This window comes from Populus trichocarpa, chromosome 7 (assembly GCF_000002775.5).
Source record: "Populus trichocarpa isolate Nisqually-1 chromosome 7, P.trichocarpa_v4.1, whole genome shotgun sequence".
Classification (NCBI taxonomy): domain Eukaryota; kingdom Viridiplantae; phylum Streptophyta; class Magnoliopsida; order Malpighiales; family Salicaceae; genus Populus; species Populus trichocarpa.
In genome coordinates this window covers 11841880-11869728 of record NC_037291.2, presented here as the reverse complement: position 1 = coordinate 11869728, position 27849 = coordinate 11841880, and the positions used below count along the sequence as shown (strand labels likewise).

Sequence of the window (27849 nt, the reverse complement as noted above, 5' to 3'; positions counted from 1 at the left end):
AGTATTCATATATGGCGTGAAAGTTTAAGGGGCTAGGTAAGCTTAACATATAATTTATATAATTTTATAATATATTTTTTAAATAAAATATTTTTAAGTTTAAATTTTGTACATGTTTTTACTGCTTTATACTTAATTCTTTTATCAAATAAAATAGAGGGCACTGAAATTTAAATTTATAATTATTTGGTCAATAAATCTCTAATATCATGTTAAAAACAATTCAGTCTAATAGTTTAAATCATTAAATAAGACTTCAAGATATATTTATATAATTCTTTAACATATTATAATATAACGATTCTTCAAACCAAAATTATTAAACTCGATTCAGTTCAAGTTTCAAGTCATATATTGAGCATATATTGAGCATGTTAATCCAAGTTTGTTTAAAACAATATTGTTTTAAGATTTTTTTAAAGCTAAAATAATATTGTTTTGAAATTTTTTTATAAAAAAATCTAATTAAATTTTAATTGGATCATAAATTGATTTATCGAGTCAACCACTTCTATCCATGTCTATTTTTACTTTATTTATTTTAAATCTTACCTTAATTAGATTTTAAATCAACAAGCATTTTAATTACCCTAGATCCAGGCCGAGTTTTTATAATAGTAATTGCAACTATGAGATTACAGGACATGGAAAATTCTTTTTAACAATTTATATTATATTATATTTAAAGAAAAAATAATAAGTAAAAAATAGCCCCCTATGAATATTAAGGCCGGCAAATAAAAATTGCGGACAGAAAAAAACAATGATATATCAAATCATGGGGGGATATGGATTGGTTTCGAATTGTTTATGCTATTTTAATTTGTCGTCATATGTGAATCCATATGATGCCTCCCTCTCCCTTCTTCTTTTTTTCACGTTATAAAATCTTGGAAGCTGCGTTGTGGTTGAACCATAATTTTATAAATTTATTTTTATTTTAAAATAATTTTTTATATATATTTAAATTATTTTGATGGGATAATATTAAAAATAAATCTTTTTAATTTTAAATTAAGTTTTTTAGTGTTTATGAATAGTTTTGATATGTTGATATCAAAAATATTTTTTAATATAATTTCAAATAAAAAATACTTTAAAAAACAACTTTTACAATCATCCAAAAAATATATATATAAAAGAAAAAAAAACATAATAGTAATAAAAAGACTTTGAAGGGGCAATATAGTCATATAAGCGAAAAAGAGAAGCTTTATTTGTTTTCCTCTTTAAAGATGTCATCAGTAGACACCAGTAACTGAGTCTTTTCTGTCTCTTCATTTTTATCTACAGAAACCCGTGCCACTGCCACATAAAGAGAGTCTCCTCTCCGCTCCGCTCCTCTCCTCTCCTCTCAATGTAACTACTCTATTCTCTACTTCTCGCTCCTTCCTATCTGTTTAGTATATTTATTTCACGCACACATGTGAAGTTGCCTTTTCTCTGGAATATCTCTCTCTCTCTCTCTCCATACTGCAATGGCTACTGATTCCTTCACCAAGGTCAGAATTTAGATCTCCTCGCTTCATTTTCTGCTTCAGAAGCTCTATTTTCTCTGTTTTTTTGTTAACAACTTGGCTGCTACAACTTCCCTTTTTGCTACATTTTAGTTTTAGCTAGTTAATCACGCTCTTATTTTTTGTTTTATTTTGCTGGTTTCTACTTCTTTTAATTTATCTTTACTATTTTTTTCTTATTTTTTTTCTCAGTAACCAAGCAGATCTTCCCTAACGCTAGTTAATTTGTTTTTTTATTTTTTTTTTGTCTCATGAAGGAAAGCGAGTACTTTCCAGCTGCGAATTTTGATGGAAGTTGCGATTTGCCTGTTGGAGACTCGTATTTCCAGTCACTAAAGCCGAGTTTTGACGAGGTCACCCAGCATTGTTCTTTAGGTAATGGTGTTTTTAGTGAGCTATTACGTGATTAATTGCTTTAAATACATGTAGCAAGCTAATGGAAGCCTTTTTTTTTTTTGGTGTTGGAATATTAGATGCTTTGCCTATAATCATTGATGAGGCGTCGTTTCCGGTTGAAGAAAAATGTGCCTTTCGCAATTCACATGTAAGCTCGTCTTTGCTAAGATAGTAATTGGTATTGTCTGGCCTCTTAAGCCTTTTTTGTCTATGATGGTTTGCCAATAGGAGCTCTACTATGATCAATCAGTGTTACCTCCCGATCATCGATCCTTGAGCTCAGAAATCCACCTCTAGTGCTAACTAATTCAAAACTTCTGACAAGATAACAATTGATGTTCAATAGGATGGCCAAGCGGTGAAATGTTGCTTCGATTTGCTCTAGCCAACACATTTTCTTTCATAATAATGGTAGAATGTCATTGATGGCAGAAAAATCATGCCATTATAGTAATCTTTCTAAAACGTTGTTCTAATGCTGAGTAGTTGACGCTAGGGGACTGGATATAATTTTCTTTGTATATTTGCATTTTATAGACAAATTCATATCTATGCTGTTGGAACAATGCTTGTGTGATTCCTTGGTGATCTTTCCGACATTACTTAGAATAGTCCGTTATAGAAAATGATCTAGCATTCTGCAGTGCAGTGTCTATTTGGCAGGTTGATTGAAATACGTACATACAGATATGCAGACAAAGAGTCCAAGGATTGCAACCCATATACTGCTCAATATGGTGAATCTAGAAATTCTATAAAAGGAAGAATCAAGGAAACATCGATTCCTGTTCTTAAATGAATAGATCTTAATCTTATCAATGGATCAAGACAACTGAATGGTACTTAATGTTTGTTCTATTCTGTTGTTGGATGAAGACTTGATTGAGGCTAGACTCCCTACATATTATTTTGTACGATTCCTAATCCTTATATCCTTGTCTCAGAGGGTGATTCCTCTGAGACAGTTTTGTTCTTTAGATTGTAAGTCCTGTTAGATTTGAACTAATGAATACTATGAGGATGATCAGGATCATCATATGTATAAACGATATGGCATACATTTGTCTAATTAAGTTTGTTTAGATTGCAATCTTCGGTTTTTTAAACTAATTGATGAAGAGGCTTGTACATGATATGTATGGTCTTGCAAAATTTTACACTAGGCCAATAAGGAATTTGAAGACAATATTTACACAATTTTTTGCTACTAGTGACTCTTTTCTGTCATTCCCAAATCAAAGTATTCTGTACACAAGAATACTGTGATCCTAACCTTAACTGCTTGAGTTAGCACTCCCTTTTCGCTCTTTCATGAAGAACCTTGTCCCTATTGAAACTTTCATTTCTTTTTCATGAGATGGTCAATAATGGTCATTTAGCAGCCATATATGATTAAAATTGTGCATATCTTTTGAAGTTTTTTCACCTTTGTTTAGGGCCAAGATGTCTTTGATTTTTCGATGCTGTCCGAGGAAAGCAAGACCACTTCACAATTTACATCTCAGCTAGCCTTTCTAAGCTTTGTAGAGCTTCCTTTACCACCGAAGAAGCAGATGTGCTTAGATGCTCAATTCAGTTGCCATAACTTCATTGATTTACAGATGGAAAGTGAAGATTCTTATTCACCATGCGTTGTGGATATAGATATTGAGATGGAAACTATTGCAAAACCCAAATCTGGTGGTATAACTGTTGGAAGTATAGAAAACGAAGATCCATTAACTGTAAGTTCCATGGATGGTCTGCTATGTTTTGTTTTATTTCAAGTGCTTGCTTGTTTAGCCTCAATGTGAGATTTGTCAGTCTTCCTCTAATTTTGGTATTTGTTTGCTTACATCATTATGCAGGGGGTGGTGCAGAGACAGGCAAACCTGAAAACATGTGGGAGATTCATGCAACTTTTTACAAATCATGGATCATCATTGCTGAAGTTAATTTCTAAAGGCATGTAAGCATATTCCATTACATCACTGCTGTTCATCTAATCCAATTGGATATGTTCATGATAGTCTATTCACATACGATTTGTTACCATCATTCTCTTAAAGAGATGTCCCAACTAGTTTGGGATTGACACTTTGTTGTCGTGTTATTCTTTTAAGAGATGCAAATTGTTTATCACACCTACTCCTGCTTGTGGCATCTTGTCCCCATGATTTTGCATACGCCTCTTTTCATATTTAGTATTAATCCAGCAGAATTTGCTTGCATCAATAATGAGAATCTACTTTGTGATAGTAATTCCTTTCATTTAACAGACAAGTCATTCACTGAGAGAGTTCATGATACACCAAACAACAGATGGAGAAGATATAAGCGTGCATCCTCATTTGATTCAAGAAAAATTGTTCTCCTATTCTCAATCATGTAAGCTCTAAATTCAAAAGCTAATTATACAGCAAAGTTTTAGTTGTTGCTTTTTCTTTGCTCCACCTCAGTGCTTCATTAATTCTATTAAGTTTTCCGGTGCCTCCCATAGTTGTATATGCATTGCCAACATGCATCTAGTAAGGTGGACTGAAAATGTGATAGACAGTAATTAACTTCAAACTCTTTTTGCACTGATCATCATTTACTGACCATGTTCTGCAATTAGTAACTCATTTTTATGTTTAAGATGGATACTTCTGTGGAAATCTACATGAAAGTAGGGCTGCAATCCTAATTGGACTTGTGTAGATAAGCTTGTTTAAGGATAAAATTAGACTGTAATATCACTTGTCCAATGTAGGATCATCAATCATCAAGAATTGGAAAGCTTGTGACCTGATGTTTAAGGATAAAATTAGACTGTAATATCACTTGTCCAATGTAGGATCATCAATCATCAAGAATTGAAAAGCTTGTGACCTGAAGATTGTTTGCCATTGACCATTGATTACCATGGTATAATGATGGTTTAACAAAAAAATGGTCTTGTCCTTTATTTCATTGCACTATTATACTATGTGTAACAACATTTCATTCTGAATGGCAATAACAGCATCTTATAACTGTAAAGTCGTCCATTTTAACTTTAAAAAGCAGAAAAAATCATGTTTTGCTCCAGTCTTCTGAGTTTGTTTTTCAAAACTAGCACAATGCCCAAATGTTTTTGGGGAAATAGCACAATAGGAAACTTATTTGGGGAAATAACACATTTAGTCATTGCGACCAATTTAAATTTTAAATGCTTTAAATTTGAAAAAAAAGTTGCTGTCATTCTCGCGCATTTAATCTTTTTTTTTAAAAAAATTGTACTTTGCATTAATAAATATGTTTTTTCTTTGCATTTCTCAGATGCTATTTTATTGTGTTTCTTGCTTGGAATGAATACAATGAAATATCATTTTGGTTATGCATGGGAATCTGTGATTTCTAATTTGTGAAGTGGGAACAAATGATTTTTCCATGCACTTCAACAATGAAATTTATCATTTTGGTTATGCACTTTACAAAATGATTGTCCCATGCACTTCACTATATGATATTTCTTTCTGTTCACATGGTCAAGGCAAGAAACAAAATAAAATAGCTCTTTTGTGAAGTGCATGGGACAATCATCTTTATTAATGTAAAGAACAATTTGTTTTTTAAATTTAAAGGATGTGGCAATGACGCTGCCGCAACCTTTAAAATTTATTTTGGTCGTGCCGCAGCTCAATGAATTGTGTTATATCCCCGAATAAGTTTTTTACCATGCTATTTCACCCAAAAAAATCCAGGCACTGTGCTAGTTTTCTGAAAAAAAAAAAAAAATCTCCAGTCTTCAATTCTCTCGTCTTTCTCAACCCCTTCATGCAAAAATCATAAAAAAAAATCTTATCATGCTTGGCTATTGATATTATAAATCCATCAAATCCTATAAGACTTGCAGATTTTATGCCCTCTCCACTTCATATTTGATCGACATGGCCTTTCATGCATAGTATGCGCTTAATTTCACATCTCTCTCTGCATGTTTCTTATCGATGAATAAAGTTGGGTTAGCGATCTACCTAGTTGGTTGGTAGCCTAGACCGGATGTACAGTAACAGGGAAGCACAGAAGCTGTTCATGTCTCTATCAGGGGAGCTGCCATCCATCTCTCCTTTCCACGAACACCTCTCTCTCTCTTCCCTGTCTTAGTAATGTTCATAAAACAGGAACTGAAATTTTCCTTTAATTTTCAATCGTGGACTAACCATCTTTTTTTTCTTGCTTCTTTTCTTTAATCCAGGTCAAGTTTGGGTACGTTGATATTGATATATCTAACACTGAGAGTGAGGCAGACGGTTGATGGGTATGTCAATGTCTAATGGATTTACGCCTTTGTGCTTCTAGTTCATGCTTGAACTTGCCATTTTAAGTTATCTATTGTGAATAACTGGTGCTGGAGTTCTCTTTTGTGCCTTTCCTTTCCCTCCCTTTTTAGGGTGTCCCTGTACATATGTAGTGATTATATTCCAATTTAGTTGATTTACCGTCTACTGCATTTTACAACCAAAGGGGGCTATGATCGCCTATAATATTTTGTTGCCTTTCACAATTTTGAACTCAGTAGTGTTCATAAGATAAGCATGGAAGCAACAGCTTTGTTATTGGCAATAATCAGTCTACCCTCTCAGATATAAGGCAAACAGTTATTTTGGGGTGTAGAAAAATTTGTTTTTTCTACCTATCAAAATTTGTGTTATTTTTATTTTATTTTTACATAAAAAATAAATTAGAATTTAAATAAATGATATGAAAAATAAATGGTCATTACATATTTCTTGGCCAATGGAAAAGATATTTAAGATTATCTTATTATAAATATAAGATTTCATAAATAAAAATTAATCAATAAAATAATCTCATGTAGTATCTGCAAAAGACCTGAATGTCCTTAGAAATATAGAGCTTCACACACAAAAAAAAAGGAGATATCTTCCTTTATATATTCTAGAAGCAAAAATCTTGGATATACAAAATTTTTTTTTAAGACAAGCTATTCAAGCAAAATTGCTATTTTAAAAGCTCTCAAGCTTCCTTGTGGACATGTAATTGTATTGAATGATCTCAGGATATCTAACTAATGATTCCTTGTGGACATTTGATATATTGTTAAGAAAAAAACCAGCGTCTTATTTTTTAAAGTACATGAATTCATTTATAATTGTTCTAAAAACATATTAATTTTGTATTTTTAGCTGTCTTTTTAATCAAATATATTTTTATCTTTTTTATATTTTTTTCTTCTATTTTGGGACATTAACCACATGCTTCTGTAAAATTCACTTAATTGTTTTTTATTAATCTCGAATTTTAGTGAAGAAATCATCTACAAAATTGCACAAATTAAGATAGTCAAAAGAACAATAAGTCTTTTACATATATTGTATTTTCTTTTCCTACAACATAATGTATCATTTCAAAAGTTCAAAAGTTTTCTCTTATGATCATATATTTCAAATTTTCATATATACTAATAGTTATAATATAGAATAAATTCTCCTTGTAACAAACTTTGACAATTAGATCATGCAACATCTTAAATTTAAAAAAGCATGAAGCCTTTAAAAATCTGTCCAACACTTGGATGGAAACATAAAATTAATATTTTTATCCACAATGCATACAAAAAGAGAAGTTTATTTTTGAAGACTTGAAATAAATCACTTAGAACTCAATATTTTTTTTTCATTCTTTCCTCTTTGAATATAATAAATTTATAAAATAAGTTGCATAAACAAAAGAAATTGTAGTTAATTTCTACTACATATGAATGAAAAATCATGTTTCGATGAAACAGTGTTTGTTTTTGCAGTCCAAACTACAAAAATTTAAATTTTTTGACCCAAGCGTGCGAGTCTGGCATGGTTGCCAGGCGCAGGTGCTTGGGTCTAGACCTAAGTGACTTGGGCTGACAAACCATTCCAGAACCATGTGTATGGGTGTGGCAGCCATGCCAGACTCGTGTGCCTGGGTCTGCCAGACCCGTCGTGCCTTGGTTTGACAACCATGTCATACTCGTGTCTTGGTATGATAAACATGCCTAATTTTATAAACAACAAACAAAGATGACAATTGTGCACTTTAGTTGTCAGGAGAGACAAAAGAAAGAAAAAATGCAAACATTCGAGCATCGACTACAATCCAACCATTATCTGTCTACACGTGCCACACCATGTGTAATAGGGCACGACTGCACATCCAGTTAGATGATGAATTTCCAGATCTGGCCACCGGAAAGCGTCATACGCGTCTCCTTAATGGCGCAGGTGCCGCTCACTCGTTGGAATGTAAGAAACATGCGCCCGCAACTTTTCAAGTGAAAAATAACGAATACATCGTGAAAATACTAAAACGCTCTCATGGTCCTTTTAATTACACAAAATGCCCATGTAAAAATATAAAAATATCCTCCAAGGCAAAGCTTTTTTTTTTGTCTTTTCTGAAGCTAAAAACGTTATTTAACTATATTTGAAAATTGAGAAAATCTGAATAACCTTGTGGAAGAAAATTAAAGAAACGTTTATCCACTCTCGGAAAGATGAGAAATTGAAAGTGAAACTACTATTACAATTTATAGTAAAAACTCTCTTGATTTATAATAATTTTCCCATACCATCTAACTTTTATATGCCAATTTGAATTTAGTATAGCGAACTTAATATTTTAGGGAGGGATATCCCTATGTGTTAGTCGGCCTCTTGTTCAAGAAAGAAAAATAGTTAGCACAAATTTGACGAGCTATCCCACAGATTTATATGATTTCACCCGTTCAAAAGCTAGCATCTAACACACTCAATTGGCAAGGTCAATAATTGAACTTAATGTGTTATTTTCTTTTCTTTTTTCTTTTTGTGTTCTTTTTAATTTTAAGCTGTGATGAACACGATCCATTCTTTTATTTGAGGTTTTTTTTCTCTCCGGGCCGGCAAAGACAATCCGATGAGACTGCTTTTACAACTGTGCACCAAAGCTTTTTCTGTCTTTAACTCCTTGTCTTTTTATTTATTTGGAAAAAGTTTGTCAACTTTAAACCGCACACATACCTAATCGAACCCAAGGTGCGCATGCACTCGGGTCTCTTCCTGCTCAAATTTCAACTGAAAAGAAAACAACACAGATATGTTGACAGATCATGACCAACTAGCTAGGTTCCATGGAGTGGACTAGTAACATTTTGGATTATTATCTCTCTGTTCTTAGTAAAAAATCTCACTTCCTCTTAGGATTAATTATGTACTTGCAGAAAAAACTATATGTATCTTTACCACCTTATTTTTCGACCAACTCCGAGCAGGAAAAGAAAAGGGAAATCCTAATGCAAAATGGAAATTAGGGTTTTATATATAACAAAATCATGAACCCAGATTTCAGATTTGGTAACCCTGCCTGAAACACACACAGTAATTGCCCTAATCTTTTGAAAATCTTTCCATGGCTCCTGAGAGAAGCTGCTGCTGCGGGTATATTAAATAGCAGACATTGATTCGTCTTCTTAATTTTTCTTGTCCAGGATATCATTTCCGTAGTACGAAGATCCATCAATTGTAAAGGGATTTTTCTGAAAGAGCTAGCAAACGAGAGAAGAACGTACAAGTTGAAGAAGAAAATGTTAAAACGGTTCTGCAAAGACTGACGACAAATCTTCTAAGGCTTAGCGAGATGAATTTTGGTCTCTTTATCAAGGGTTGAATGAGTCATTGCAGCTCTTGAGTTTATTTTTTGAGGATACATTTTAGGTTCTGGAATGAATTTTGTGAAGGAAAGGCTAAGGTGCCGTTTGGGGAACTGTGTTTTGTTTTTGTTTAAAATTAATATTTTTAAATTGTTTTAATATGTTTGTGTTAAAAATAATTTTTTAAAAATAAAAAATATTATTTTAATATATTTTTAAATAAAAAAAATTTAAAAATTAAATTGTAATAGAAACTCGCTGTGGAAAAGGTAAGCTGATCGGCGGGTCAAACAGACCTTGCAGGCACAGTTGGTCCAGGAGCAGATTAAACTCAGGCGCAGTAAATTGATCATGATATTGCAGATGATAAAAATTAGGGTAAACTGTAACTTATACCCGAATGGTTTATAGAAAGTAATTAATTAGTCCTTGTAATGTCAGAGATAATTAACTAATTTCTTGACTACAATTGACTATCACCTCAATGTAATTTTTTTTGTTTAAGAAATGTAAGGCCCTGTTCAATAACCAAAAAAATATTTTTTTTTAATTTTCTTTTTTTCAGTGGAAAATAAAAGAAAAACATTTTAATTTATTAAAGTCTCAGAACAATTTTTTTTAAACCAAAAAATATATTTGTATTGCATTGTTTTTCATTTGAAGAAAAAAAAATAGAATATAAATCGTGCTCAAATTAAACTTGTTTCTTATGATTATTTTTACATTTACATAAATTAATATTCTTATCACTTTTTTAACACAAATGGATATTGTTCCAATTGAGTATTCAAAAGTTTCTCATGAATCGAAATCCATGCAAATATAACCACAATTCCTTTCGATTCACCTTCTTTCCTTCCCCAGTAAACACTCCCACAACCAGACATTACCATCGCTGCTTCTTCTTCAAGACTTGTTTTCCTCTCTCTGTAGTGAAGAATTGAATTCCAAGAGAGAGTAGGAGCAAAAGTCTATATATATATATATATATATATATATATATATATTGGATATAGTTGAGATTGAGCAGTTCTAATGCATCTGTACCGACAGAGTTTCTACTCGTACAGCGTACAGCATTTGCACGGATGCGATGGTGATTTCAGGCAACCCATTAACGGATAAAATGGATTTGATTAGCACAGTAAGCACAAGCAGAGTTTCACCTCCTCTCAATAATTCCACACACCAGAGTTAGAGGACAAGTGCTGGAAAGTAACATCCAGGATGGAGCCACACAATAATTCATTGGTACTAACTCTGATAAGTGTAACACAATTAATTTGATCTTGGACTTGTAATAACTCTGATAATTTAATCTTGGACTTGTAGTTAATGTAATTTAATTAATTAGATCTTAAATTTACTTCTCGGAGATTACTAATTTAAGTTTCCAAACTTTAGGGTTATTAAAAATTTAAATAATTGTTAATTTTAAGGTCTCGAGAGATTAGTTAAGGTGCAGGTAAGTTGATCTAGACACCTATATTTATAAAATAATAATAATAATACACTGGTCCGGTACACAAATGCGTGGATGAAAATTGACTATTCAATGCCAACATTCTTTTTCCCATGAGCTTGAGCGATCTCTATCAGAATTCCCTGAAATCCCATACTTGCCTAACAGTGCTCCTCCCATACTAGCCACAGACTCACATCTCACATTTATGATCGAGCCCCACTTTCTCCTTTCATGTCCTCGCCATTAAATGTTCGGTGCCCTCACAGCAATGCCGTACATCCTCATTGTAACCATGAAGAAGTCCCTTCTTGTAGTTCAATCACAAAGCTCAGAGAGTGATTCTGATGGCACTGATCAAGCTCACAACCAGAGCATCGTAGTTCCGACTACAGTCATTGCGATAGCCGATAGCATCCAAAAGAAAGATAACTCATGGTATTACTTAAATCAACCATGATACAGCCCTACTGCTTGCTAGCATGACTAAATTAATGTTAGAATATCCAGGCAGACATCTTTCCTTTTGGTCCTTTCCTTGTTTTCAAGCTGCCTGTCTCTCTTGCTAATGTTTCTCTGTTTCTTTTCCGCTGACGGGATGGCGCAGGGTTGTTACTTCCCAAATCGCTACAGATCTATCGATTCAAGTTCAAGACGTCACTTTTACTGTTCACAAGGTAACTTACAGCTCGTGTAGAGTCATTTCCCTCTCTCTATCTATGTATCAAAACACTAGACAAAATTATAACTAGGTCTGTCCATTAACTAGAGTTACACACACAAAGAACAGGAGATAGATTTACAACATGTGAAGTTAAGAACACGCCATGACTAAAGTGACTTCATCTATGCTCACCAGAGTCAAACATAATAATTCCCTTCTGTTCATCCAGTTGATTTATGAGCAGTGTAAACATGTAGAAGATTAACAAATCAATTCTCAAGGCATGAACACATGCTAATTATGGTGAACTCCCTTTCTTTGTACCTGACAAGGTTAAAACCTATGGCTAAGACAGAGTTAAATAACACACTGATGGATCTAATACACTCACTGCCTGTAAGGAATGAACTGACATTATTTGCGAACTCCTCTGTTTATCCTGATCCAGTATCCCTTGGTATCAAAATGTGGCTACATAGGCCGCCTGGAACTTCAGCCTTCGATTTCAAATTTTGGGTACGAACTCAAGCTTGAAAACTTCCCAGGTGGATCAGAAGCATTCAAAATCATTCTAAAATTCTGTTATGGTCTCCCGTTAGACTTAAACCCTAGCAACAGTGCTCCACTACGATGCGCATCAGAATTCCTAGAAATGAGTGAAGAGATTGATGATGGAAATCTCATCTCAAAGACAGAAGCTTTCCTCACATTTGTAGTCCTCTCATCGTGGAAAGACACCATCACTGTTCTCAAATCATGCGAAACTTTATCTCCATGGGCTGAAAATCTTCAAATAGTTAGAAGATGTTGTGACTCAATAGCATGGAAGGCTCCTAGAGACAATTCAATGGTTAATGATGAAGGATGGTGCTTTGATGATGTGGCTTCCCTTCGCATTGATCATTTCATGAGAATTATAACTGCAATAAGGGCAAGGGGAGCAAAACCAGAGATCATAGGTAAATGTATCATGCGATATGCAGATAGATGGTTGCCAGGCATGGATGCAGAGTTAGAAGGACTAAGAGGGTATGGGTATGGAAAGAATGAACTGCAGTTCAGTATTTTGATCGGAAGGAAGGAGGACGAGGGTATTGAACATAGCAAGGAGCAAAAATCTATTATTGAAAGCCTAGTAAGCATACTTCCTTCTCAACCAGAAGCAGCCCCATGTAAGTTCTTGCTGAAGATGTTGAAAATGGCAATGGTTTACTCTGCATCCCAAGCTTTGATTGCAGAGCTTGAGAAGAGAGCAGGGATGATGTTGGAGAATGCCAATGTGAATGATCTTTTGATTCCTAATTATAAAAGTGAAGATCAGGGGAAAATGGTCAAGTAAGTATTCAACTATCCCAGTCTCCTTAAGATTGCCTAACCTTGCATAAAAAATTGTGGCAAGTCTTTTCACCCTCGCTAATTATCATTCATGTATATTCATATAGGTCACTTGAAAAACAAACAATGCACAACACAGATGTGGTACAAAGAATGGTGGAGTATTTTTTGATGCATGAACAAGAGAAGCAACAACTGCCACCGACATCAGGGAAATCAAGTGTTAGCAAGCTTTTGGAAAATTACCTAGCTGAGGTAGCAAAGGACCCTAATCTTTCCATTACCAAATTTCAAGTTTTGGCTGACGCCCTGCCAGAGAGAGCTCGGTCATGTGATGATGGTCTTTATAGAGCCATTGACACCTATCTCAAGGTTTGCCATCAGTTGTCTTTCTGGTACTCCGTCCTTTTAGATAAACAATAAGTCGAAGCTAAAAACTCTATTGTTCTTTCCAGACTCATCCTTCGCTCTCTGAGTACGACCAAAGAAGGCTATGCAAAATAATGAGCTGTGGGAAGCTATCACTTGATGCGCGCATGCATGCAGCACAAAATGATAGGTTGCCTCTAAGAACAGTGATTCAGGTAAAATATACAACCATTTTCCACTATAAATCTATGATATCCAATTATCCATCAGCAATAAATCAAATAAATATGCCTGCCATGTACCCAAGCTGTAAATTTAATGTCTTCTTTCAGTCATTAAATCAAAAGCCATAAGAGAGGCCACAAGCCACATGGCAAGTATAAAAGAGGATCATGGGATCTACAATGGTTAACAAAGGCTGTAGCAAACTGGTAGTTTAGCTATTTAGAAGGCAAGGAAAAATCTAAGAGATGGTGTTAGATCAATTTAGCCCCGTTTTGAGAAGCATCCCAAGTGCCAAAAAAACACAACGCATTTTGCAGAATCCGATACTCTCTCAAAAGTTTCTGACCAACAACAGTTGTATTCCCAGAGCATAGGGGTCTGTTATCTGATTTTACTTTACTGTGCCTGAGATATCACTAACACATTTTTTAACACCTTGAACTACATTCTTTGCATTCCACTCAAGCTGCCAACTGCCCTTACCATCATCAACACAAAGAAAAACCATCCAATTAGGTTATACTCTACTTGATCTTTACTAACTTCATCTTCTTAAATATACAGTCTTTCCAGCTCTATCTCTCTGTAAATTAAAAGGGGCTCTGGATCAAAAACAAGATTGGTGGGACGAACTCAGTGAATGACACCTATTTACATAAAACCTAAAAATAACCCAATACACGATTCTGAGATACCATGAAAATGCTGCAGTTAAGGACTTTTGGACACCAAAGCTACATGGTATAATATGTACTGTCCAAAACAATCACATTTACTACCACTGACTTCCATTTTAGCCATAGGATCCTTGTGATCTATGTAAATGCAAGTTGCACTATGTTTGTTGTTGAGCTCAACCAGAACTTTAAGTCTGTTTCTAGGAACTCCAAACTCTAATAATTTCTTTCAGATTGTTTATTTGAAAGACTGCCAACTTTTATACAAGACATAACCACAACAATTGAAGAAACTTTAAATGACTAATTGACTAGCTTTATTGTTAACCCCAAATTTCCACATGACAAAATTGCTGATATTGTAAAAGCAGAGCGGCAATACACAATATTTCAAAACATTAGGTTAAACCAAAAACCACTCCTAACAAAAGCTGTTAACACTGCGTCTGCATGCCTTTGAACAGATATTCTCAAAACAAATAACTTGAGGATAGGCCTTCTAAATTTTTCTTTCCGTGTGAATCACAAACCTTGATAGCATGATGTGCAAATGCATGGACCAAACAAAGTGAAAGGCAGACTTTAATGTTTCATCAAAATTAACATTTCTGATCTAAGATGGGATGGACATGCAGGTGTTGTTCTCAGAGCAAGTAAAGATGAGGGCAGCAATGCAAGGAAAAGAACCAGCAGCAAGTGATAACAACTCAGAACAGGAAATAACTCAAACATCAACAAAAACTGAGATCATGACCTTAAGAGCAGAACTTGAGAACGTAAAGACGCAAATGACAGAGCTGCAGAGGGACTATTCTGAACTGCAACATGAATATGAAAAGCAAAACAACAAGCATAGAAATGGATCAGCTTGGAATTTTGGGTGGACAAAGATCAGAACATCAGCTCTTTTCCATAGAAAATTAGATGGGAATGAAGGTGGAGAAGGACACCAGAGATCAAATTCACTTGGTAGCAAAATCAATTTCAGAAGACGACTATCCATATCATAAAATTCTAGTCACCAAGCCCAACTCCCACCCCCACAAATTCTTGTTTGATATCAATAACACTGTTTTCTTAGGGTAAGTTCACCTGTAAGAACAAGCTTGGGTACATCTTGCTTGTCAAAGCATATAATCAACTAAGTTGTGGTTTCATCCGATGTAAAAAAAAGGCTTGCAAGGAATAGAATAATTCCAGTACATTACGGCAGCCTCGTTCCTAACAATCCCACTCACTAAAGCATATTACCATATCCATAATTCAAAACAAAATTTGTTTCAACAAAACTCAACTACCAAAACAAAAACTTTGCTTCGCACTAGCATTCGACAGAGCACTGAATATAAGAACAACAGCTATACTTCTAATTAATTTAAAAACTATTATAATTACCATTTATCTGAAAACATTCTTGTTCTCATACTATATAATTTCCAAGCAGTTCTAATCAAAATAAGTCTAATAAATTCCAACACAATTAACACGATAAACCCTAATTTACCGAAATCAAGGCAATACTTCTCATTCCTCAATTAAAAAATAAAAAATCCAAAAAACAACACCACCTAGAATTAGCAGTAGCACTCCTCATGGAGCTCCATGGAAACTTGGCCTTCTCCGCCACCACATCACCACGACCACCACGCCATCCATGCCCGCCATCGCCACTGACTTCTATTGTCCTCAGAAAAACTATTCTCCGGTTTCTTCTTACTCATTCGCTACCTCTCTTCCTCAATAACTCTAATAGGAAACAAATTGGGGGAAATGGAGAGCGGATTTCTAAGCGTGATGTATGCTTTTTTATATTCAGGCTTGGCGAGGAGTAATCCGCCGCGTCTTTTTCTTTTTCCATTCCATGTTAAGAGGGCGTACCTTTTCGACTTGGAAGCCTTTGAGTGATTAGAGGACGCGCTTGATTTCGATTTTGGAAGCTGAAGGGATTGTTTTCAGTGCAATTTCGTAAATGTTCGTATATGTTGTTGGCATTAGGATCTTTATTGGAAGGTTTGCGAAGTTGATTACTCTTCTTCCCAATCTGTGTACCATTTCTTTGCTCTGATGAATATGTGATGAAGTATCAAGAATTCAAGTAGCATAGTAACCAGGTTGTTAGGTTTGATGACTGGTTAGTTAAGTGGTCTCAGTATTTTTATAATTTTTTTTATTTATGTAATTAATAAATTGTATTTGGTGCTTGATAATTAATACTTGTAAAAAATTCTTTTTGATCATTAAAATTTTTAATACATATAATGATTTTATGAAATATTTACTTATTTAATTAAATTTATTTGTTGATAAATAATTTATTTATAATTTTTATATAAAAATATATAGAATTGATAGGCAAAATATATATAATATGTTTAAACAAAGAGTTGTTACATAATTAATATAGAAGTTGTATAAAGATATGATTAATAAGTTATGTTATCCATATAATTTAATTTATTTTGATTTGTTGAATTATGTAAGGTCATATAAATTAAATGAGATCATATCTCATCAAGAGATCTAAGCGAGATTCTCTAAATTAACTATGATAGCTATTAATTTGTAGGGAAATAGTGGAAGATCAAATTATAATTAAAGATCTTATTTAAATTTTATTATAAATATTTATGCATGAAACCAATATTTGTTATCTTTAGATGAACAAGTTAATAAATTATTATGAGTAAAAATAAATGTATCCTTACGTAGCATACTTGATGATAATAAATTGACTGAACCAAAATTTTTAGACTGGTATTAAAATATGAGAATTGTTCTAAAAAAAGAAAGAATATTGTATGTTCTTGAAAATCATATTCTTCTCGTTATTAATAAGGACATTGATGATGAAGTTAAAACTGAATATCAATGTCATATTGATGATAATAAGCATGCTATATGTGTGATGTTATCCAACATATCACTTAAACTTCAAACATAACATGAGAATATAGATGCTCAAATAATAATTATGCATCTTAAAGAGTTGCTTGATGCACTGAGAGGTATGAAACCTCTAAGAAATTGTTTCGTTGTAAGATGATAAAGGGTTTCTTGGTAAATACTCATGTATTAAAGATGACTCACTCCTTTAAGAAATTGGGTCAATTAGGCTTTGTCATAGACCATGAGTTAAGCATTGATTTGATCTTGCAGTCCAAGTATAGAAGCCTACTTGGGGCATCAAGAATGACAAGTGTACTTGTCATCATTATGACGAGGAAAACCACTATAAGAGGAACTACAAAGACTAACTTACAACCATGAAGGTTAAAAAGCTTATTGAAGCTTTTGTTTTATGTGTATTTATGATTGAATAAAGGTAAAGTGAACCTATAAGTTATCAATAAAGTAGGAGTTGTTGCATTAATTTTTTCAAATGAATTAATACTAAAATTTGATAATTGTTATTTTATTTTAGCACTTTTTAAAAACATAGTATCCATTTCTGAATGAATTTGAATTTATTATTAAGGGCAAATATTATTCCTTCTATAATAATGATGTTTACTGTGGATCTCATACTTATATAAATAGTTTGTATATACCTGATCTTGAAATGTCCAAGTTTAATATAAATTGCAAGAAGAACATATTAGATAATCAATATTCATATTATTTATGGCATTGCAGACTAAGTCATATCAATGAAATAAGAATCACTAAGTTACATAAATAAAAATATTTTTATCCTTTTGATTATGAATCGTATCAAATTTGTGAAACTTGTTTATTAGGTAAGAAAACCAAAACACCATTTGTTGGAAAGAGTGAAAGGTCTAAAAAATTGTTAGGTCTAATACATACATATGTATGTGGACCAATAACAATTAGTGTCATAAATGGATTTACATGTTTCATCATTGATGACCATATTGGATATAATCATGTGTATTTTATGAAAATCTAAATTATTTGAAAGGTCTAAAAAATTCAGAAATAAAGTTGAAAAATAAACTGGAAAGAGTATTACTATACTTTGATTGGATCAAGGGGATGGATACCTCAACAAGTATTTTTAAGATTATCTAAAAGGGAATGAGATTATCTCATAATAGACACCTTCTGGAATACCACAATATAATAGAGTTTTTAAAAGGAGAAATTGCACTTTATTGAATACGGTATGTTCCATGATGAGTTATACAGACTTTTCATCTTCTTTCCAAGGCTATGCCTCTATAAACTGCTGCTTACATTTTAAAAAGGGTTTTATCAAAATATATTGATAAGACTTCATATAAGATATGAAATGGTAGGAGACCAATCTTATCACACTTAAATATTTAAAATGTGATGCTTCTATGAAGCGTTTTGTATTTGAAAGACCGGAAGCTAAGTCAAATAAATATAAGTTTAGGATATCTATAAGAAATTATTGTATAATATGTATATCACCTCATTGAGCAAAAATGATTGTATTAAAAGATGGCATCTTTCTAAAGAAATAATTTGTTCTTGAAATGAGCAAGGAGAGGAAAATAGAACTTGAAAAAGTTCCAGAACTACATATCGACATCCAAATAGAACTTGAACCTGAGGCTACAATATTTTATATTCAACTTGAAGCTCAAGAAACATAAAAAAAAATCCTTAAATTTGGTAGGACACGTCATGTGCCAATGAGATATGATATGAAATTCTCATGGAAGCTGAAAATAACGAGTTGCCCATACTTGATGAGCCTATCAATTACATAGAACCAATATCTGATATTGATTCTAAAAAATGAATTGAGGCCATGAAATCTAAAATTAATTTCATGTACACCAACCATGTATAGACCTGGTTGATCCATTAGAAGGGATGAAACTCATTAGATGTAAATGAGTCTTTAAGAGAATGACTAGCATAGATATCAATGTACAAATATACAAAGCTAAACTAGTTGTCAAATGTAACAGATTAAGACAAATAGGTTGACTTTGATGAAACATTCTTTGTCGATAATTGTGTTAAAATCTAAAAGGATTTTGCTTATTATAGTTGTATATCATGATTATAAGATTTGAAAAATGGATATAAAAATTATATTTCTGAATGGGAATCTTCAAGAAGATGTTTATATGACATAACCTGAAAGTTTTGAATCTAAGAAATTTTTCAATAAAGTATGCAACCTATAAAAATCCACATACGGGTTTAATTAAGCTTCAAAGAGTTTGAATATCCATTTTGATGAAATAATCACATAGTTTGATTTCATTTAAAAAAAAAACATGGATGTGCCTTGTGTTTATAAAAACGTTAATGGGAGTTGAGTTATTTTTCTAATACTATATGTAGATGATATATTATTAATGGAAAATGATATTTCTTTACTCTACTTAGTAAAGATCTGATTGTTTAATAATTTCTCCATGAAGAATATAAGAGAAACAACTTATATACTGAAAATAAAGATCTACAAAGATATATCTAAAAGGTTGTTTGGATTGTCTCAATCCACGTATATAGACAAGATGCTAAAATGATTTAGCATGGAAAAATCCAAAAAATAATACTTATCTATTTCATATAAGATACGTACTTCTAAAGATATGTGTTTTAAAACACAAATTGAGAGATATATGATGAAAATAATTCTTTATCCTTTGAAAATGTTATGTACAAGATCAAATGTATCTTATGTTTTCAGCATAATGAGTAAACGTAAATCTAATCCATGTAAAAGTAATTGGAAGATAGTTAATAATAATTTGAAGTACTTAAAAATAACCAAAATGTTTTTCTAGTTTATGAAAGAGAAAAACTAGTAGTTCATGATTATTTGAATGCTAGTTTTTAATTTGATATTGAAAATAAAAATTTAATTTGATTATATTATATTCTACATAATAATGATGCTATGAGTTGAAAGAATTTTAAATAAAAAACCAAAATAGATTTTACAACTAAAATTAAATATATCTCTATATTTGAAGGAACAAAAAAAATTATTTGGATAAAAAAATTCATCATGTAATTCTAATATTATTGATCCAGTAGCTATGTTTTTTTATTTTATTTCCTTTTCACTTTCTAGAACTGCATTTGGACTTCCACCATCATTGCATGGGTGGAGGGAGTACATCAGCAGAAATACGAGATCCCAACAGGAAACAACTAAACAAAGAACAAAAAGATCAAACTTGCATTTCTCCGACAGAGAGAGAGAGAGAGGATACACCCTTGCATGGGTTTTGTTTTCTACATAAAATCCATTCGTGTCAAGTTCACAACGTGCAACAAGAAAATATTCATGTTGACAAGGGCTTCAAAACACAGATTGAGATTCTAAAGAACACTAGTCATCCACAGTCAAAAGGGATCACAAATCAGTACCCTGTTCTCTTCCTTTTGCTAGAAATCAGTATTGAATTTTGTCGAACGAAGACTGCATACAATTTTGAGGGGAAGAAAAAACAAAGCAGTGCTTCTTTGCGCCATTGTCTCCTTATCTGGTAGCTATGGAGAAACTTCTTTAAAATACCAGTACTTTCTCCATCTACAAGTTGAGATGCCTAAATTTTAAACCAAAAGCAACCTCTATCCACTGGGGCTACTTCAATGATTTCCCTTTTGTGGTCAATGTGATTATGATTCCTTCTTGTTAACTCTATATGGATATTTCTGGTATATTGAAATGCTGCTCATGACGAGTGGAAGAGCCACAAGACAGTACACTGAAGGTGGTTTCCCTTCAAACATGAACTGAAGCAAGGCCGTTACAAGAAGTGCAGAAACAATGACAAACCCCTGCACGCATCGAGAAAATTTTGTGGAGATAAAAAGCTGTCTTAATAACTCATAATTGAGGAAACTCCAAGCCATATCTTTAGAGTTGGCTTCCATTATCTGATAAAAATTATACACTTTAACAATGTTATATTTACCTTTCTCACACCACCAGCATAGCTTGTGACAAGGCCAACAAGAATTCCACCAAGAGCATTGGCTACAACTGGGATCTGAAACAAAAGAAACACAACTTCTCAATGTTAAACCACATGATACAGCTGTTAGCAGGTATGCCATCCAAAGAAAAATTGAAAATGCACCCTAACATAACTGACAAGAATAATAATGGCTCCGTAAATTCAGAATGCAATACTGCCAAGGCTCCAAGAGAAGAAGCTGGGGGAATATAAAACCTCGCATATAAATTATATCAACTCACAACTACTCTAAACCAAAATATCCCTCACATCCACAGCCTATCAACCCAATACACCCCACCCAATGCATCTGTCCCATTCAGCTTTATTTGAGATTTGTGCATTCAAAAAACCATGTTTTTGAGTGTCATTGGGATCCAATACATGAACCCAAAAAGCAGGATATTTCAAATCTGATTTTTTACTCAAAATACTTTTTCCAACTGTATCACAATTTAAACACGCTCTCTTTGGATAAACTAATGACTAGATCTTCCTCTACACCTCAACAATCTCAATACATCATATTTCAAAATATTCCTACTTCAAATATAAAATGCAGATAAATTTCACCAATCTGAAGCATTATGCAATGCCAGATGCACTTGTGGCTGTCAAACTATATTAGTAAGTGGACACTTTTAACAGCCCACAGAATGACAAGCCGTCTACTAATGTTTCTTGAGTAACCAGAAGAAGAAAAATCCGAAGAGTCAATGCATAACCAGAAGGACAACAAGCAAAAATTTTTGTCTCTGAAAGAAACAGATGAGTCACAGGAGATTGACAGCAAATCAAAAGCATTCCAACTTCAGGCAGATATCCTAACACTAACAACCGCCCGGGATGTATGAGCTTTACCATCCAGCTATATTTGTGTCAGTGTAAAAGATTTAAACAGAGGGAAAAGACTATATGATCTATAGACAATTTCTCCATCCTTCAGACAAGAAAACTATCTCAACTGGGAAAAAAGAGAGAGAGAGAGAGAGAGAGAATCACAAACCAATTGGAGTTGTTTTCTATTTCATGGCAAGATTTGAAATTGAAACTCCCATCAATCATATTCCAACTCCAACCCATTGCCACTTTAAATATTTTGCCAAGTATGCCATTGTTATCTTCGAGAACAATTGCATTATGGGTAAGATCATTACCATAGTTAGTGGAGTCCAACCATAAAAGTATCCATGCTGTCTGATAGCTTCTCCATCTGGAGACTTAGTGGTACTGGCCAACAAGCACAAGCTTCCAACAATTGACATTTCTACAGTCATCAAGTACGACGAGTGTTTCTTAACCTGAAATGAAGAGAAATAACGTTGGAAGGGTTGGGAATAGACGACACTGGTAAGATCATTTAAATACAAGTTAAAGTACCTGAGAAGCCCATTGACACAAAGCTGAAGCAAGACCAGAGAGAACAGAAGCAACAAGGACCGGAATGATCCCATAAAATAAAATTTGCTCAGGGTCACTACTGCTAGAGCCTTTGCTAGAGCCTTCACCAATGCTTAGAAGAACAGCTGCCATTATCAGCAACAACAAAGCCCCAATTTGTTGAATTGATTGCTTCTGCCTGCACATTCCCACCAGAGAAGAATGTAAAAGGAGTTTCCAATACCAACCTAAAACTTATCATAAATAGTTTCATGTACAGGTATGTGGCTTCTCATATTCTACTGCCTGGATGTTGCCTCAGCCACATTACAATCAAGGACGGTGGCTTATTAAAAGCAGGCACATACTAAAAAAATATCCAAAGAAAGGTTGTCATACAGTAGCTTCAGAATAGAAGATGACTTAAAATACCAGCTTAGTCGGCATGATATTTCAAGAATTCTTGAACCACCAAGAACAAGGAATGAAAGTCTATAAAACGACATAAAGTGACAGGGATCTGTAAATCACAACTTGTAGCTTTTCTTACACTAACTAATGAGCCACTATGGGATATCAATCTGTAAGCAACTCGTTTCAAAATAGAAAAAAAATCAACGAGGCAGTTATTAGGTGGAGCATAGCACAGACTCAAGAGCCAAGATTCAAATAAACCTAAACAAGAAATGGCTTCTAGGTTTTATAAGATGTTAATTGCTTGGACATTGAGAATCGTTGTTGTATACTTAATATAGTCCAAAAGAGATGAATAACGGACCACAAAAAAGAAATTTAAAAACATACCTCAACATTATGTATGTAAAGAATGCAGTAAAAATTATTTTTGTCTGGTTCAATATTGAAAATGTGAGTGAATCAAGATTCTTGTATGATATCTGCAGCAAGCTGTTTTGCAGCGCATAAATTGCTGCAGGAAGTCCGGATGCAGTCAACGAACCAACCAAAGTCCACTGGCTGAACATTTTCTTCAAACTACCATCTCTTACCATGAGAACTAGGGCACATACAACCTGAAGAAAATAAAAGAAAAAAGTAGATGATCATTGTGTTTAAATATAAACAAAAAAGTCAATGAAAACGAAATTCATGTACTTGGAACATGACTTACCTTAGCTAACTCACATGTCAAAACAGATGTAGTCACGATTACTTCACGTCTGCATGAAACTCAATTAATTAGTGACTAGCATTTCATAGAAAAACACATGCCAAGAACATTTGTTAACATATAAAGGAAACAAAGATCATAATAAATTGGATCCATTAAAGCTTGGGGTAGCTTAAGAACGAACGCAAAAAAGCCAGATTGAGCACAAATTCACAAATTTTCCAGGCAATAAGACCGTCGAAATCAGTAAAAATTAGTCAGAACAGACCAGCTGATTTTTGTAAAAATTATGACCAACCTGATCATGCTTCCTCAAATTGTACCAAAATAGGCAATCATTAATCAATCAACAATTTAATTTCAAATTCATTAAAGGTATAAAGAGAATCGAATTCTAATGCAAAATTTACTTGGAAAAAACAAAGCGAGTTGAATTGATGAAATTCCAAGAGAAAATAATCAATGCGAGAAAGACAAGAAAATCGAAGAGAAAGGAAAGTAAAAGCCGTTGGAAATTGGAATTAGAAGGGAAAGGAAAGGAAAGGACCTGGTGAAGCGTTTGGAGATGAGAGGCTGGGCTCCGTATTGAAGAGTGAGCAAAACGGAGTATAGCCAAACCCTTGGGTTCGTTCTCTCCAACCTGGTGGTTCCACCTTTTAGCTTCGTCGTCACCATTTTTGGCGAGACTTTAGGCGCGCTCTCTTTCTTCTTACTTTTCTTTTTCTGTTGCCTTTTCCTATGCTGTCAGCTGTGGAAATTAAAATCCACAAGAAAAGTGAATACCTTCATTCCTAGGCAAACAACTCCTCCTCCGGCCCGGAAAATTTTAAGGATGGAGAATTAGTAATATTTTATTAATTTTTTAAAATTTATTTAAAAAATAAATATATATAAAAAAAATATATAAAATTTATGACTTACAAAAAGTGATGATAATATCTCTGATTTTTACCAAAAAATAATTAATAGTATATCACGTTATAAAATTACTCTTTTTAAAAATAAAATAAAAATTTAGTCTCATAGCATATTGACTTGATTTACATGGATCCAAGGCATGTTTTGCATATATCATAAACTTTTCATATATTCAGAATAATTTTTAATTTCATTACATATATGAAATGTATTTTTAATAACATCATGGTTCAGAAACACATAACTACATAAATTAATTTCTTAATTTTTTGAAAATATGTGGTTCATATTGGAAACACACATTATTTATAACATAAGTTAATAATAATATCCTAAAAAATTCAAGTGATTTTTCAAAAAAATTTGTGTGTTAGATAATCTCTTAATTCTAATAATATGATTCATTTTTCCTTAGCAAATTGATTGGTAGTTGGTACTTAATACCTGTAAAAGAATTTTTATTTTTTTTTGGATTTAAGGACTATTCAATGTTTAAGTAAGTATTTTTTTAAAAAAAAATACTATGATATTTTAAAGAGATACTCTGAAAATAAATATATCATTGAGAAGAGAGGTTTTTTAACCTCTTTTCTAAGAATTCCAGTAGGTTCTTATAGTCAATTCTCACCATTTTTTTTATCACTTTCCTACCTCTTCTCTGTCAAAGAAAAAGATATCTCTAACTTGATCAAAAGAAAAATATATTTATATAATTGGGCTCAGCACTTAGCTAAGTCTAGGGATGTTGAGTCTGGTAAATTGTCAAACCTATACATATTTGGGCTCAATGCTTAGCTAAACCTAGGGGTGTAGGGTCTGATAGATCATCATACTCGTATATGATTGAACTCAACACTTAAATGAGTCTAGGGGTGTTGGATTTGGCAGATTGCTAAAACCATATGTGTGTGGGCTGAGCCCAAGGGTGTGTTATGTCTAATAGATCATCAGACCCATACATATCTGGACTCAGCACTTAAATGAACCTAGAGATGTTGGTTTATCACCCGATCACTAATTTCTCTAAATAAGAATCCAAATAAATAAAAATAAAAACAAAACATATTCATCTACAGTTAGCCCCCAATCTTTGTATATTTATTACTCAAATATTTGAAAAGGTTATCAGCAACAAATAAGTTTTTGTTTTATTCACGTCGTTTTTTTTATTAAGTCTTTTTACTTCTCATTTAATAGTGTGGTTTTGCAAAATTAATGCTCAAATAAATTATGAAATAGTGTTTGTGATTAAAAAAAAAAAAAAAACAAGGGCAACAACACAAGATGGAATAAATATTAAAAAAAATTATGGAAATGTAACATAGAAGAAAAACACAATCTAGTATGGATTACAATAATTATCCATAATGTTTTTTCACTTGATTTTTTTATTTTCAATTTAATATTTTCATATTAAGTTGATTTGTAATTATGTTTGACGTTTTCTTTAGGCTGGTTTTATATAGACTCTCACAATATTAAGAATAAGTTTTGACGGTGCGTTAATACTCAATTTGACAAGATAAATTTTAATTTTATTGATTGAAACCAATTAAAACTTTGGGATTCAATTTTAAATTTAAACAAATATTCAACTTCTTTTTTCTTTTTTAAAAATAACATTTTTATCTTACCTTCCCAACTTAATCTTAAGTTGTAACCAACAAATTTATAATTATTTATTGGTATATATAATTCTCAATTTATTTTATTATATACATATATAAATAAAAAATTTATTAATGGTACTTTTTTTTTTGTTGAGAAAAAAAAAACTCCATCTCACAATATAGTGTGAGGAATCAAACTTAATCAAATAATGGTGATACTTGTAATAACAAAAATCGGATAGCATGTTGCATTTGTAATTAATTTGTGGCCACGTTTGGTCTTATTTGTGTTAAGAGTTGCATGCTTGTTGAAAAGATTTTATAAAATATGATGAAAGTATATAGCTAGTTTATTTTTGTATTTCAAAAATGTTTTTAAAAAAAAATTTTATTTTTTATTTTTTTCTTAGCTTTAAATTAATTTTTTTCTTAGTTTTTTCATATTTTTTTGATGTACTGATATTAAAATAAATTTTAAAAAATTAAAAAAAAATAGTATTTTAATGTATTTTCAAATAAAAAAACACTTTAAAAGATAATCATTACTATAATACCAAACATACTCTTAATTGAAGCGCTAAAGCTTGTAATAGATGTGTTGCAATTATGATTTTTAAATATAGATATTTTTTATTAGCAGTATGCATGCTAGAACTTTGAATTAATATCAATTACAAGTTTAATTATATGCTTAGTGTCAAATAATTATATCAAGTGAAAGCCATTTGAGCTTTAATTTAATTTACCTAAAAGTTTAAACTATTAAGTGAGGTCCCAAAATATGATTTATATTATTCTCTAACACACCCCCTCAAGTGAAAGCCATTTGAGCTTGAAACTTGCACAGACCCACATTACCTTGTGCTTGATTTTTATCAAATAAATAGGGTGATGAGATTCGAACTCTTGACCACGTGGTCATCAAAGCTCTGATATCATGTCAAATAATCATCTTAACCTAAAAGTTTAACCTATTAGGTGAGGTCCCAAGATATGATTTATACTATTCTCTAACAATTAGTATGCATGTTATAATTATTTTTATTATATTTATATCGAAAGCATGTTTACAATGAGTTACGCTTTGGTATGCTTATAGTTTTAAACATGTATAAACTCTAGGCTTTTGTTAGACATCTTTTTATTTAGCATACATTTTTGATAATAAACTAAATATCTTTGCTCACTAGTCTAATATGTTTACAAACTTTAATCTATAGTTTTAAGGCTTTATTTTTATATTTGACTTTGTTTAGTTTATCTTGTGAAAACAAATAATGAAAATAATAATATATATTAATTATGAAATAGGTTTTTAGCATCTTTGAAATTTAAGTTATAATTTAACTTCTTTTAATTTTTTATATTCTCACATATAGATTTAATTTTTTTTCTATATGCTTTGATCTATAACCTTTTGGTTTGTTATGATTTCTCTTCTTCTCTTTTGTTTAATTTTAAAAGGTTGATATATATCTTTGTTCTAAAGTTTTAGTTTATTTTTTAAAATTATCTTTCTTTTATTTTGGATGTTTTGATGCATGTCATATATTTTATTGATTTATATTTTTCAATAAGTGAATTATTAATTTGTTTATGATATTTCATGCTATTTTGCTAGTT

The 27849-nt window shown here is 32.3% G+C and overlaps 3 protein-coding genes and 1 non-coding gene across 7 annotated transcripts; 2 read left to right on the top strand and 2 right to left on the bottom strand.

The window, feature by feature from the left end:
* The first annotated feature begins 1213 nt into the window (after positions 1-1213).
* LOC7490210 (uncharacterized) lies at positions 1214-6420 on the top strand. Of its 4 annotated transcripts, XM_024604886.2 has the most exons (8): positions 1214-1359; positions 1775-1892; positions 1991-2061; positions 2563-2824; positions 3350-3637; positions 3761-3857; positions 4172-4280; positions 6112-6420. In XM_024604886.2, the coding sequence occupies exons 4-8, from the start codon at positions 2750-2752 to the stop codon at positions 6188-6190; spliced, it is 648 nt and encodes a 215-aa protein (XP_024460654.1). In that variant the 5' UTR covers positions 1214-1359; positions 1775-1892; positions 1991-2061; positions 2563-2749; the 3' UTR covers positions 6191-6420. The 4 variants fall into 4 exon arrangements, 3 of the variants coding, with proteins under 3 accessions (XP_024460654.1, XP_006380417.1, XP_006380418.1); XR_002982767.2 differs by lacking the exon at positions 2563-2824 and having other exon boundaries at positions 1246-1502; positions 3761-3861; positions 6112-6153; XM_006380356.3 differs by lacking the exon at positions 2563-2824 and having other exon boundaries at positions 1248-1502.
* LOC112328278 (U6atac minor spliceosomal RNA) lies at positions 5867-5996 on the bottom strand. The gene has a single exon (XR_002983033.1). It is a non-coding gene; the product is annotated as a U6atac minor spliceosomal RNA (small nuclear RNA).
* Positions 6421-11108: 4688 nt separating the features above from the next.
* LOC7456910 (BTB/POZ domain-containing protein DOT3) lies at positions 11109-15484 on the top strand. The gene is made up of 6 exons (XM_002309942.4): positions 11109-11440; positions 11610-11679; positions 12115-13001; positions 13109-13373; positions 13457-13585; positions 14908-15484. The coding sequence occupies exons 1-6, from the start codon at positions 11253-11255 to the stop codon at positions 15280-15282; spliced, it is 1914 nt and encodes a 637-aa protein (XP_002309978.2). The 5' UTR covers positions 11109-11252; the 3' UTR covers positions 15283-15484.
* Positions 15485-20378: 4894 nt separating this feature from the next.
* Positions 20379-24517, bottom strand: LOC7490211 (UDP-N-acetylglucosamine transporter ROCK1). The gene is made up of 7 exons (XM_002310527.4): positions 24246-24517; positions 23699-23747; positions 23374-23600; positions 22570-22768; positions 22347-22490; positions 21148-21222; positions 20379-21010 (listed from the first exon to the last, which is right to left on the bottom strand). The coding sequence occupies exons 1-7, from the start codon at positions 24371-24373 to the stop codon at positions 20849-20851; spliced, it is 984 nt and encodes a 327-aa protein (XP_002310563.1). The 5' UTR covers positions 24374-24517; the 3' UTR covers positions 20379-20848.
* Between the last annotated feature and the right edge of the window lie 3332 nt (positions 24518-27849).

Bases quoted from the DNA above. Each gene is read 5' to 3' on its own strand.
- LOC7490210 (XM_006380356.3), top strand. From the start codon at position 1,479: ATGGCTACTGATTCCTTCACCAAG. The intron at 1,503-1,774 runs GTCAGAATTTAG...TGTCTCATGAAG, and splicing joins CTACTGATTCCTTCACCAAG to GAAAGCGAGTACTTTCCAGC. The intron at 3,858-4,171 runs GCATGTAAGCAT...TTCATTTAACAG, and splicing joins GCTGAAGTTAATTTCTAAAG to ACAAGTCATTCACTGAGAGA.
- LOC7456910 (XM_002309942.4), top strand. From the start codon at position 11,253: ATGTTCGGTGCCCTCACAGCAATGCCGTACATCCTCATTGTAACCATG. The intron at 11,441-11,609 runs GTATTACTTAAA...GGGATGGCGCAG, and splicing joins CAAAAGAAAGATAACTCATG to GGTTGTTACTTCCCAAATCG. The intron at 11,680-12,114 runs GTAACTTACAGC...ATCCTGATCCAG, and splicing joins TCACTTTTACTGTTCACAAG to TATCCCTTGGTATCAAAATG.
- LOC7490211 (XM_002310527.4), bottom strand. From the start codon at position 24,373: ATGGTGACGACGAAGCTAAAAGGTGGAACCACCAGGTTGGAGAGAACG. The intron at 23,601-23,698 runs GTAAGTCATGTT...TATTTTCTTCAG, and splicing joins TGACATGTGAGTTAGCTAAG to GTTGTATGTGCCCTAGTTCT. The intron at 22,769-23,373 runs GTATGTTTTTAA...GGGAATGTGCAG, and splicing joins TTTACATACATAATGTTGAG to GCAGAAGCAATCAATTCAAC.